Here is a 13,496-nt window from a genome sequence, read left to right as displayed (position 1 = left end):
TTGTGTTATGCAGCACTGAAGGCCAGGATATTAATGGTCTGTATAACAATCAGAAAATATCAAAGCCTGATACTGTATTATATAAAATAGTTGAAAAAAATGGTAAAATGCAGTGAGCGCCATTGTAGCAGAACACAGTGTTCCTTTCTCTGGGCCTTGTTCCCTCGGCACCAAGTCATGACTCCGCATAGAATGGAGGATTTGGGCACCACCGTGGCGAGGCTGCACCGGGCAGTGCAGGCTGGTAGGAGAGCAGAGCCCCAGGACGTGGGGGCAGAGGGTGTGGGGAGGAGGAGGACAGGCCTGGGTGATGGCGATGGGGCACAGGCTGGCCCTGGAAAGCACCCGGCTGGAAACATCTGCCCCGGGTGCAGGCCTGGAGCTGGGCAGCACTTGCCTCTGGGGAAATGGTGAAGTAGTACCTGGCACACAACAAGGGACCTGTCAGCGTTAACATCCCACCTCTCCCAGAAAAAAGCAGAAAGGGGCAAGGATAGCAATGCCACCTGCACTGTCAGGTCTGCCCAGTCCTGGTTTGCCTGTCTCTGCAGGCATCCTCCATGGTCACCGACGTGGTGCTGGCCTCTTCTTGTCTGGAGAGCCCTCAGAGCTGTCAGTCCTCCTCTTTCGGGGTCGCTGTGGTCCCCCAGGGAAGCGTTCAGTGCCACGGCTGGAAGTGGAGGGCCCAGGAACAGCCTCCCCTGGCTCCTCCTGGGGCTCTTCTTGCTCCACGGGAATGGCAACAGGAGCAGAGGGGTGGCTGCTGGGACCCCCACTTGTGGCAGCAGACGAGGTGCCAGGGAGCTCGTCTGTGATGGGTCTTGCAGGGCTGCCAGCGTTGGCTGGGCCAGGGCCGGGAGACCCTCCTCGGGAGGCAGCGGGGCCAGAGGCACTCGTGGGGCTGCCCTCCTGTTCCCTGGCAACATGGGCGTTCCGCCGGCCCAGCAGCTGGTGGGCCTCCCTGCTGCACCGTTGCACAGCGGCATGGATAAGCTGTTGCACGAATGTCACTGTGTGGTTTAGCAGGGAGAACTCCAGCATATGGAGCAGCAGTTCTTCATCCATCCCATGGTTGGTCAGGATGGCCATGATGGTGTCCTCCACCCTAGCTGCCTCCACCCGGTTGTTACCAAAGAGCTGCCTCAGCCTCAGTTGGATCCAGGGCAGCAGGGTCTCAAGGAGTGTTGGGTGGTACCGGAACAGGATCGACCATTCCTCAGGCAGAAGGTCACCCACAGAACGCCTGGGCGACTCTTCCACTGCCCACCGTTGGTCTGCTCCAGGCTGATGGGGGCTGTGGGCAGCTGGGTGCCTGGGAGCTCGTCCCACCTCGCGGACGACAACTGACGGTGTCACGGAGGGTGTGAGGACATTCTCCTCAAAGTCATCGTCCGCCTGCACAGAGTGCAAGATGGAAAGGATCCTCCTCTTGCAGAGGGGGCACTCAGGCTTGCTCTCAGCCCACCGCAGGATGCATGGATAACAGAACTGGTGGAGGCATGGCATCACAAAGCTGGCCTCCTCCCAGCTGTCCAGGCAGATGGCACAGCGGTCCTCCAGCTCTGTGGCCGTGGTCTCCTAGTGCTGCGGTGGGCTGGAGGGAGGTGGGGATGTTGAGCCGCAGCAGCCGGTGTCACACTAGAAAAGGAAGAGAGGCCACGGTCATTGGCTGGCCCTGGGGAGGGGTGGAAGAAATGCCCAAGTCCCCCGAGAAAGAAACCCTTCCATCTCCCCAGGGTGAGGTTTTCCCTCCCAGCTCACCTCTGCTGCTGTGAGTGCACCTCCTGGGTGCCCCAGCTGCCTGAAACTGTCACGGTGGGGGAAAGTCCTCTGAGGGCTCTGGGGTCAGGCATGGAGAACTGCAAGGAGCAGCTCCCCGAGCACACCACCAGCACCAAAGGTCTCTCTCAACACGCCAACCTTGCAAACTGCTCAGCTGGCGTGCAGGCAGAAGCCGGCTGGGTGAGATGGCACCAGGATGTAAGCAGCGAGGGATGCGCAGTCACAATCAGTCGCTCAGGCATGTCACAGTCTGTCACTTGGAGATGTCTCAATTCATCCCTTGGTCACAGCAGAACCTATCACTCGGCGACTCGGTGGCATCGGAACCATAGCTCAGGGACATCACAATGGGCCATCTGCACCCATGGCGCTCGTCCCAGCGGTGCTGCGCCCCCAGCACACGTGTCTGGGGTTACTGCAGCACCACCGCCCACTCCATCCCCCCATCTCTTGTCTTGTGCTCGTCATCAGTGTTTCACACCAGTCACCAGGGCCTCAGCTGTGTCCCCCCAGGACCCCCTCAGGTCACTCTGGCCGTAGCAGATGTCTGCAGGCACATATGGCAAGAGGGTTGATTCAGGAGCACCTTGTGCATCCCTGGGAGGCTGCAGGACAAAGTCCCCCAGGCTCTCCCCACAGCCCAGCACTGCTGTCCAGCCCTCTGGGCTCCCCTGGTCCGTCCCACAGGGGTCAACGGCAGCACTTGTCTCACTCTGGCAGGTTTTCTCCTATCTTTCTCCCCTAGCCAGAAGGCAGAAGGGTAATCCCCTCTGCTCAGCACCGGTCAGGCCTCATCCAGGCACTAGGGCCTCTTTGGGGTCCCAGAGACAGGTTGACAAACCAGAGGGGCTCAGGGGAGGCAAGAAGGGTCTGTGGGGCTGGGGCTGGTTCAAGGCTGGAGCAGAGGTGTTGGGGCACCTCACGGCACACTCTGGTACCTGTGGCGAAGGCATCAAGGGGATGGGGGTAGGCTCTTCCCAGCACTGCCTGGGAGGAGGGTGAGAGACAGTGGCATCTCCTGAAACTAGAGAGGTTCAGGGTGGAGATAAGGAAGAAAAAACAAAAACCCATCCAAGGTTGTAGGATCCCTGAGCCTGGAGGTCTTCAAGATGTGAGTGGCCACAACCCAGAGCACAGCTGTCATAAGCCCATGAAGGGATGCTTGCTGAAGTCCTGCATTAGAAAGTACTGCCAGTGAGAAATACAGCAAAGGTTTCCAAAGGTGCAACAGCTTCCAGAAGGTTTTGACTTTCTGGTTTCATTTGGTTCAGCAGCTTTGACAAACATTTGTTTAGGATAGGATAGGGTAGGATAGGATAGGATAGGACAGGATAGGATAGGATAGGATAGGATAGGATAGGATAGGATAGGATAGGGTAGTTGGAAAGGACGTCTAACAATCATTTAGTCCAACTGCCTGATCATTCCATGGCTGACCAAAAGTTAAAGCCCATTATGAAGGGCATTGTCCAAATGACTCTTCTTAAGGCACTGACAGGCATGGGGTGTTGACCACCTGTCTGGGCACCTGTTCCAGTGTCTCACCACCTTCGGAGTTGAGAATTTCTTCCTAATATCTAATCTAAATCTATTCTCCTTCAGTTTAAAACTGTTACCCCTCATCCTATCGCTATGCTCTATGATAAAGAGTCCCGCCCACCTTTAAGAGGGCCCCCTTTAAGAACTCGAAGGCTGCTATTACCCATGCTACGTGTGTTTGCATAGAGGCATTTAAGTTGGGCCCCTCATGAAGTTAACTTATTGGCTGGAGTGCCAGGAATTCCTTTGTGCTTAACTCCAGGTGCTCTCCTGCTGACCTGTGATCCTTCTCCAGGCTTCAGGTATCTACTGCTGACACTGGCATCATACTGGCGAGTGGGATGGATTGATGTTCCTCTCCTCCAGCAACTTTAATTTAAAGCCCTCTTCACCAGCTTGGCAAGCCTCTGACTGAAGATGCACTTCCCCTTCTTTGACAGATGGACCCCATCAGCCCTCAGTAGCCCTCATTTCTCAAAGCAAGTCCCATGGTCACGTAGCCAAGCTACAAAGGTCTAAGTAGCCAAGCTCCTGGCTGCAGCACCCGTTCTGTAACCATTTGTTGACTCAACAGATTCAACTAGCCCTTTTGAACCCATTTGTTAGGACAGGATAGAACAGTTCAGTTGGCAGGGACCTTCAAGAATCATCTAGTCCAACTGCCTGACCACCCCAGGGCTAATGAAAAGTTAAAGCCTGTTATGAAAAGTGTTGTCCAAATGACTCTTTTTCAGGCACTGACAGGCTTGAGGCATCAACCACGTCTCTAGGGAGCCTGTTCCAGTATTCGACAACCCTCTTGCTAAAGAATTTTTTCCTAATGTCAAAAGGCCAGTTCTTCACCCAGTGCAGCGTGTGCCTGATCATCTCACAGTTGGACAACTTGTACAGAAGGATGCTGTGAGGGACAGTATCAAAAGCCTTACTAAAATCCAGAAAAGCCACATCTACCACCTTCCCTTCACCCACTAGTCGGGCGACCTTATTGGGGAAGGGTCTCAATTAGTGAGACAGGACTTTCCCTTTGTGAACCCGTGCTAATTGTACCTGATGATGGCATTGTCCTTGAAATACCTTTCAGTAGCATCCAGTAGGATCTTTTCCATCATTTTTCCAGATACTGAGGTTAGACTAGGAGGACTGTAATTTCCTGGGTCTTCCTTCATGCCCTTCTTGTAAATTGGAAAAACATTGGCTAGCTTCCAGTCAGCGGGGTCCTCCCCAGACACCCAAGACCTTTGGTAGATTAATGAGAGGGATCCTGCGATCACATACACCAACTCATTCAGTACTCCGGAAAGAATCCCACCAGGTCCCATGGACTTATGAACATTCAACTGATAGAGCTGGCCCCTTACAATTTCTGTGTCCACAAATGGAAAGTCACTGTTCCTGCAGTTGTGGTCCTCCAACTCAGAGGACTGGACAGCCCAAGATCTATCATTAGTATCAAGGACTGAGGCAAAAAAAGCACTGAATGCTTCTGCTTTTTCTGCACCACTATTTGCCAGGAGACCATCTTCAACAAGTACGGTTCCTTGGACACACTTTAACATACTCTAAAAATCCTTTCTTGTTGTCTGGTACAACAATAGCCAGTTTCAACTCTAGCTGAGCTTTGGCCTTTTGTGTCTTCTCCCTGCATATGCAAACAATGGCTCTGTAGTCTTCCTGTGAAGCCTAACCTTGGTTCTAGTGATCATTCAATCTCTTTTCCCTCCTGAGTTCCAAGAAGATCTCCTTGTTGAGCCCAGCTGGTCTTCTGCCCTGCTTTCTTAACTTGTGACACAATGGGATTGACTGCTCCTGTGGTTTTAAATGGTGGTTCTTCAAATCTGACCAGTACTTATGGACACCTAAGCCCTCAAAAGCAGATTCCCAGGGGACACTGCGATTGAGAGACGGGACGCTGCTTGATGCAAGCAAGATGTCAGTTTATTAGACACATCGGAAAGCTTTTATACAGCTACTTAACAGTTACATAAATTACACAAATTCTATCATTTCTAATTGGCTTAGCTCTAAATGTTTCATTACAATAATCCCTCCTACTTGCGGTTCCGCTACATGCTAGAAGCTACAGTTTTGGAATGTGCTAAAAGCTACAGTGATAACTTGTTGCCTACTCCCTACTTCTTCAAGGTTATTTATCTCAGACCTGCAAGGCCAGTTGTTCCCTAGCTCCTCAGATTTATTTGTCTCAGGTCTGCAAGGTCGGCATACCCTCGAATTTCTTGCATACTTGTACTTTTCTGCTAGCCGCCCCCAACATCTCCCCCTTTTTTGTTTCTTTAAAGGCAGAACTGAGGCGCGGGTTTAAAGGTCATCATACTCAGTGAGCTGGACAGAACTAACACTATCGTAAATCTTCGGAATATCGCCGTTTTGAATAAACCATGTATATCGAACAATTTTAGTCACCATAGACCTGACACAGGAAAGAACGCAGCTTAGAATCAAGAGGCCTACCAATATAATAACTAATATGAGTACAGCAGATTGTACCAGGCTCCTAAGCCAGCCCTTTAGCCCAAACCAATCACCCAAAGTACCCAATCCGAAGAAGTCCGTATCAGATTGCACCTTTTGTGAATGCGCGAGGAGTTGTGTAATTTGCTTATGTATCGAAGAAGAGTGGTCCTCTAAGTCCATGCAGCACATTCCGTCAAAATCCTCACAGCCATGTCCATGGGCTAGTAGCAAGAAGTCAATAGCGGCTCTGTTTTGCAGGACTGCATGTTGTACCGTAGACAAGTCTTCAGCCATCTCAGATAGTATGCGGCTGCAGGCAATTGCATCTAAGTTTCTGTGGGCTCTCGCTGCTGCCACCCCAGGGGTAAATAGCGAGGCGAAAAAAAACCTCCCAGCAATTCCATAGCTTAACATTATCGTCACAGGTATTTTCTAATGCTTGTATTGTGTCACGAGTAAAACGTAACCGCTGTTTTGGGCTTGGATGATAGTGAGGAGTGCCAAGACTAAGCTGTCCAATAGTACACGGGCCTCCTCTAGGGTTAGAAGGGATCCCAGACCAAGCTCTATTTCCACAAATAAAAAAGAACCCCAAGGGGAGCCGCCTAGGGAGCATGGTACCGGCGGCTGAGTGAGTGGCGTCTCGAGCAATGCTCAAACACCATTGTTGTTGCCAGAGGGTAGCATTACCAATAGGTGAGATGACGGTCGGTGGAGAATCCTTTACTAAGCGCCCCTCTTTTCGGGCCCCCGACCATGACCTAAGGCCAATAAACAAACAGTGAGAAGCATTAAGAGAATCTACTAAGTCAATTTCCTGCGGCTCGGGCCCTATTGGTAATTTATCATCCCAATTATCGTATTTTTCAAAAAGGTTCTTAAGATTTTTCCATGAAAAAAGAAGCCTTCCAGAAATATTGTACTGCTTCCGTAAGGTTGTCATAGAGTTATTAAACAGTAAAAAGGTCGAGTTATTCAGTGGTACCCCTACTAAGCAGGTGATGAAGGGTGAGCTGGGCGTAGCAAGACTGGCACAAAAGCTAGTTGTATTGAGCGACCTGGCCAGAGTAACCCAGACGTTTTGACGGGGGTCAAAAAGGCGAGGATGGTACCCTGGCAAAGGATTGGCATGTGTCCAGGCTGCACATATACAAAAAAGTGTTAACAGGATCATAATGTTTGATGGACTCTTCCCCCCACCCCCTTTTTTTTTTTTTTTTTCTTTTTGCAGTGCTAAATTCTTACAATGCTAACTTCATATATTAGGCAACTGTCACACCATCTATTGGCCAATGTTAACCATCGCTACCATCTCTTACCACAGCGATAGCAGTCACATAAAACCTAAGGGTCACAATTACCACAGGCGATGCAATGAATATGTTCTACTGGAGTCTCTGCTCTATGTGACAAGGGGGTATGGCCCCAAGACCTTACCTGTCTCAGGGTCGCGGATCAGGACTGGAGCTTTTACGCTGGCTTCGAAAGAAGTGTTTGTGTTAAAGTGGCGAACGATCGGAGGGTTGTTATCTATTAAAGAACAATTTAAAAAGTTAAAAACATACAGGGCTTTCTGTAGACGTTCTTCAGGGGTGGCTGTCCCTACTCCCCCTTTCTGTTGTTGTAACAAGCGCTTTAAAGACTGATGAGCGCGTTCAATCAGGGACTGGCCCGTAGGGGAATGCGGGATCCCAGTGATGTGAGTGATCCCCCAAGAGATAAAAAAGGTTTTAAGTGCAGCCGAGATATAAGCAGGGCCATTGTCTGTTTTGATTTGTGCAGGGATGCCTAAGGTAGCAAAAGCACGCAGCAGATGCCTGTGAACATCTTTTGCCGCCTCCCCCACGTGGCAGGAGGCAAATAGAGCGCCTGAAAAGGTGTCAATAGAGGAATGGACGTATTTTAATCTCCCAAATTCTGGATAGTGTGTGACATCCGTCTGCCATAATTGCAGGCTTTGTAAGCCTCTGGGATTAACCCCACCTGGTGCCGTAGGAAAAGAATGTTTTTGACAATCAGGGCAGACAGCGATAATGTTCGCCGCTTGCTGAGAAGTGAGGCCAAACTGACGTTTGAGGCCCCCTGCATTCTGATGGAAAAAGGAATGACTAAGCTTAGCTTGTGCAATACGGTCAGGTAAAACTTGTACCGGCAGAGTGAGCATATCGGCCTGTTGATTGCCTTCTGCAATAAACCCAGGTAAAGAGGTGTGCGATCTAACATGTAAAATAAAATAGGGATGTGTTCGAGAGGTTAAAAGGAAAACAAGTTTCTGCAACAAAGCAAACAAATCAGCATGCGAAGTATGACGCAGCACCGAGGCCTCTGCCCGTTCGACAACGCCTGCAACATAAGCAGAATCAGTAATAAGATTCAGTGGTGTAGACCACTTACGAAAAGCTCGAACAACAGCAGCAAGCTCTACGATTTGAGGGGACTCGGAGACTGTCTCAACGTCTGACTCCCATTGTTGAGAGCGGTCATCCCACCAGACAATCACCGACTTGTGTGTTTTTCCAGACCCATTGGTGAACACAGTAAGGCCTTGGAGGGGCTGGTGACATCTCTTTGGTATGGATATTAAGTTAAAATGAGCATGTAGAAGCTTGTGGGACGGAGGATGTGAGGTTAGTTGACCCGTATAATCTGTTAAGGCAAACACGAAAGCATCAGACTGTTGGAATAACCATTGTAGGTACATATTAGTTACAGGTAAACAGATAGAAGCAAAGTCCATCCCTGACAGGGCAAGCAAGCGCTGCCATGCTTTAATTATCAAGGAAGCAAACATTTCATGTTGTGTCCAAATTGTTTTAGTGGGCTGGTTGGGTAAAAAGACCCACTCAATGATTAATAAGGGATCAGGGTTGTTAGGGTCCCATTGAAAAATCAAAGCATATGGCTGACGTGCAGGGTTCAAAATAATTAAATTGAAGGGCAATTCAGGCGCACAGCGGTGTGCTTGCCGTGAGGCAATGGCTTCCGCTACTTTTTGTAGTGAGGCAGCCGTTTCAGGACCAAGTCAACGAGGGGAGCGTAAATCGGAATCTCCCTTGAGGAGTTCAAACAAAGGGCTTAAGTCTGAATTGGAGATTCCTAGCAAGGGTCGGACCCAAGTAATGGTCCCTAATAATTTTTGAACATAGTGCAAATTTTTAATGTCGGCCTGTATATGCACAGGTTGGGGAACTATCGTCTGGGTCCTGATGCGCCAACCCAAGTAGGTCCAAGGGGGCATTTTCTGGACTTTTTCGGGCGCAATACAGAGGCCTGCCGAATTGACAGCGGCCATGACAGGGGCTATGGCCTTTTCCATGAGCTCAAGGTGAGGCGCAGCCATCAAGATATCATCCATATAATGATATAACAGAACTTGAGGCAACGCAACCCTGACAGGGCTAAGTACCTTAGCGACATACCATTGACAAATTGTCGGGCTATTTTTCATTCCCTGTGGCAGTACAACCCACTGATATCGTTGCACAGGGGCTTGCATATTGACACTTGGGACTGAAAAAGCAAATTTGGCAGCGTCATCAGGGTGTAGTGGAATGTTAAAAAAGCAATCCTTAAGGTCAATAACGGTGAGATGCCAATTGCGGGGGATCATAGTTGGAGAAGGGAGCCCTGGCTGCAAAGCTCCCATATCTACCATAGCATCATTGATTTTTCTGAGATCATGGAGCAGGCGCCACTTGCCAGATTGCTTCTTAATAACAAAGACAGGTGAATTCCAAGGACTAGTAGTAGGTACTATATGTCCTTTTGCTAATTGTTCCGTAACCAGTTCTTGGAGAGCGCGAAGCTTTTCGAGTGGTAGGGGCCATTGATCTACCCAAATGGGCGTCTGAGTTTTCCAAGTCAGTTTCAGGGTGTCGCGCACCTCAATGGCCCCCCCTAAAAATGCGACTGAATGGAAGTTCCCCATTGTGATGGCACATCACGTCCCCATAAGACCATAGGAACAGGCAGCACAAAAGGCTTGACGGAAGCCACTCGTCCTTCTGGGCCTTTGATTTGGATCAATTCCGAGGATTGGTGGCTTCTACCAACTCCTCTGATTCCGGCTAGTGCCTGAGGCACAGCTGCCAAAGGCCATTGTGGAGGCCACTTCACCTGTGAAATTACGGTAACATCGGCCCCTGTGTCAATAATCCTATTTAGGATTACTTGCTGAGTGCCATGAATAAGAGTACATTGACAAAGTGGTTGCTTCTGGGAAATGGACTTTACCCAGAGAATCTGTGGATCCCCAGTAGATCCAAAACCTCTTTGTCTTTGCTGCGGAGGTGGGTGAGGCAAAAGAGAGCTTGCGTTCTGCGGGATCAGTAGTAATTGTGCAATGCGGCTTCCTTTGGGTACTGTGCAAGGGGGAAATGGGGTCCAGGCCATGATTTTAATTTCCCCAACGGTATCCGCATCAATTACTCCAGGCAATACAAAAAGTCCGGCTAAGGTAACTGATGATCTCCCTAATAGTAGCCCTTGTGTTTTCGGGGGTAAAGGACCTGAAACATTAGTTGCTAATAAATGAACAGAGGAATCAAGCAACGTTACTGCGTGTGAGGTTGCCAGGTCCAATCCGGCGCTACCGGCTGTTGCTGGGCGAAGACTTGTGGCGGGGTCACACCCATCTGCATGGCTCGATTCACCGGCGACGATACTTGTGTCTGTGTGCATCGCTGCCCCGCGCTCCGCAAGCGGTTTCCCTGTATCGGCTGCCCTTGAAAATTATACTTAGAACGACATTGATTAGCATAATGACGCCCCTTCCTGCATCGGGGACAGATCCCAGGGGCTTGGGCTTTAGCCCCCCCATTAGAAGCGAGACAATTTCATTTGATATGGCCTGGTTTACCACAACCGTAACAATTTCCTCCCCCAGACATGCCTCTCATAGCTGCGAAAGCAGCTGCCATCGCTTCAAATTTATGGTCCACAGTACCGATATGATTACAAGCCTCTACCATTTCAACCAAAGTCGGAGCTGGGATAGGGAGAGATTTAAGTAATTTTTTACAGTCGGCGTTAGCATTTTCAACGGCTAATTTTAATAGCAAAATTTCTCGAGCTTCGGTATTATCTATTTGGCGTTCTAAAGCTTGCTTAAGTCTATCAATGAATTGCATGTACAGCTCCCGAGGTTCCTGCGTAATAGAGGTGAATGCCTTTTGAGGTTTACTGGAATCGGGTATTTTAAGTAAAGCCTTTTTTGCTTCTTCGCTGATCGCTTCCAGGGCCTCTCGTGGACAATCTCCAGCCTGTGCCGCTGGATTAGAGTGCTGACCCGTACCCATAAGGTGCTCCATGGTCAGTGCGGCAAGAGCAGCATTATTATGACCCACGTAGCTGGTGAGGAGAGTTTGAAGGCCCCCCCCTCCAATGCGACTCCCACAGGGAATACTGGGAAGGGGTTAATAACAATTGCGCTAGCGATTTTAAATCATGGGGAGTCATAACGTACGTATCAAAGACAGAAGACAGCAGGCTCGCAAAATATGGGGAAGAGAGCCCATGTTCTGTGACGGTACGGCGCAGCTCTTTAATCACCGGGAAGGACAAAGCCTTCCACTGCACTCCCCGGCCTTGATAAATAACAGGGGCGACTATCGTTCGCGTTATTTCCAAGTCACCTTCTTTTAAAGCTTGACGTCTAATATTCGCCCACGTATCATGAGGGTCAGGGGGGTACAAGTCAGGCTCTTTATCAGGATCAACGGGCCCCGGGTCAAGCGGATCTTCCTCAGGAGGGTAGCCTGCGGCACAGACCTTTAAGGGTCCGGGTGACTTAGCACGTCGCGGAGGTAGTGGAGGGGGAAGCAAAGGCGGAGCTGATGAAGGTTCCCCCTTAGTATCTGGAGAGTCTTTATGGCCCTTTTTCTGTGCCTTAATAGCCTCAAAGATATTTCTCCACCACGGAAGCAAACGCTGAGCCTCGGCATTCCCTGACATCGCTAAGTCCCACAACTTTACCCCCACATCGTCCCAAAGTTCCCGGGTAAAAATACTGGAGGCCGTAACAGTGGGGATTTGTACCCACTTAAGCATGATCTTTAAGTCCTGCCCAGAAATATCTTTTTTATGTTTCTGGAGGAGCGTTTTCATAACCTCATATACGTCTCTCTCTGCGGGGGACATCTGATTCCCCATGTTTCCCACAGCTCACCTCTTAACTCCAGAGGGATTCCTGGCCAGTTCCTGCTTCCTTTCAGCAGCTCATTCAAAGTTCTGTGGGACTTGCAGCAAGCCGCTCAGCTAGGCGGTTCACCACCCCATCACGTCGGGGTCACCAATTTGCCGCGATTGAGAGACGGGACGCTGCTTGATGCAAGCAAGATGTCAGTTTATTAGACGCATTGGAAAGCTTTTATACAGCTACTTAACAGTTACATAAATTACACAAATTCTATCATTTCTAATTGGCTTAGCTCTAAATGTTTCATTACAATAATCCCTCCTACTTGCGGTTCCGCTACATGCTAGAAGCTACAGTTTTGGAATGTGCTAAAAGCTACAGTGATAACTTGTTGCCTACTCCCTACTTCTTCAAGGTTATTTATCTCAGACCTGCAAGGCCAGTTGTTCCCTGGCTCCTCAGATTTATTTGTCTCAGGTCTGCAAGGTTGGCATACCCTCGAATTTCTTGCATACTTGTACTTTTCTGCTAGCCGCCCCCAACAGTAACTCCCTGAGTAGCTTAAAGTTTGCTCTCCTGAAATACAGGATAGCAACTCTGGTGAACATTTTTCTCATTACACTGAAAATTTTAAACTCAACCATTTCATGATCACTGTCGCCAAGACAGCCACCTACCATCAACATCACATCTCCCATGAGTCCTTCTCTATTCACAAATGAGAAGTCTGGAAGAGCAGCTTTCACAGTTGGCTCACTGAGTACTCGCAATAAGAAATTATCTTCAACCAACTCCAGGAATTTCCCAAGACTTGCTTGTCACAGCAGGATGGTATTCCCAGTTGATGTCTGCAGATCTGAAATCTCCCATAAGGACAAGGGCTACCAATCCAGATTTCCCCTAATTGCCTATAGAATAACTCATCAGTGCTAGTGTTAACAGATATGGAAGGAAGGTACAGTCTTTTGGTTTATGCATTAATCTACATCAATTTCTAGATTAGTAACAAGTTTCACTGTAAATCCTAGCAATACAGTGAGAGATATATGGAAATTTAAAAGAATGCCTTGTATCTGAGAGTCCACTATGGAACTTGCTATATCTGTACTGGGTCCCTGGTATGTGGGTTATGTAGTATCTGTGCGCTAGTCTCTTCAGATATAGAAAAATGAAAGCGTGGCCTGTAGATGACATGCAGAGAGAACAGTAACTCATCTGCATTCTGAGTTCTTTATAAACCCCTCTGTTTGTCAGAAGTCTCTCATCTTAACAAGTGCAGGATTATGGTTGAGAAGGAAACTGACTTCTCTAACTTAAAAAAAAAGCTACAGACTCCTCACTTTTATGTATTATCATCATGCTTGATGTGATAAACAGTTAAGTAGCATGTCAGATTGTACAAAAAGTCAGCTGGCTCTTAGAAGATTACTTTATGAGTATGATGTGATATAATGAATTTGAGTACTAAGAAAACCCTGAGAGCCTCTTGAGCCATTTTACCACTGTTACAATCTGTCCATGTAACACTTGCTAACCTGATGCTTTCACTCACTAGCTGCTTTCATGT

At 48.9% G+C, this 13,496-nt stretch overlaps 1 protein-coding gene across 8 annotated transcripts; it reads right to left on the bottom strand.

Annotated features, from left to right (window-relative positions):
* Positions 1-5,234: 5,234 nt before the first annotated feature.
* On the bottom strand, positions 5,235-12,375 carry LOC141736479 (uncharacterized). 8 transcript variants are annotated; one of them, XR_012584974.1, is made up of 4 exons: positions 10,351-12,375; positions 8,188-8,439; positions 7,231-7,323; positions 5,235-6,554 (listed from the first exon to the last, which is right to left on the bottom strand). XR_012584974.1 is itself a non-coding variant. In XM_074570686.1 (4 exons), exons 2-4 carry the CDS (start codon positions 8,582-8,584, stop codon positions 6,089-6,091), a joined length of 1,335 nt encoding a protein of 444 aa, XP_074426787.1. In that variant the 5' UTR covers positions 8,585-10,529; positions 11,960-12,375; the 3' UTR covers positions 5,235-6,088. The 8 variants fall into 8 exon arrangements, 5 of the variants coding, with proteins under 5 accessions (XP_074426787.1, XP_074426788.1, XP_074426789.1 ...); XM_074570686.1 differs by having other exon boundaries at positions 5,235-6,933; positions 8,188-10,529; positions 11,960-12,375; XM_074570687.1 differs by having other exon boundaries at positions 5,235-6,933; positions 8,188-10,511; positions 11,960-12,375.
* Between the last annotated feature and the right edge of the window lie 1,121 nt (positions 12,376-13,496).

Source organism: Larus michahellis, chromosome Z (genome assembly GCF_964199755.1).
Source record: "Larus michahellis chromosome Z, bLarMic1.1, whole genome shotgun sequence".
NCBI classification, from domain to species: domain Eukaryota; kingdom Metazoa; phylum Chordata; class Aves; order Charadriiformes; family Laridae; genus Larus; species Larus michahellis.
This window is presented reverse-complemented; position numbering and strand designations above follow the sequence as displayed.

Bases quoted from the DNA above. Each gene is read 5' to 3' on its own strand.
- LOC141736479 (XM_074570684.1), bottom strand. From the start codon at position 8,584: ATGTTTGCTTCCTTGATAATTAAAGCATGGCAGCGCTTGCTTGCCCTG. The intron at 7,324-8,187 runs GTAAGTGGTCTA...GTTCTTTAATAG, and splicing joins TGCTGTTGTTCGAGCTTTTC to ATAACAACCCTCCGATCGTT. The intron at 6,934-7,230 runs GTAAGGTCTTGG...GTATATGTGCAG, and splicing joins GATCCGCGACCCTGAGACAG to CCTGGACACATGCCAATCCT.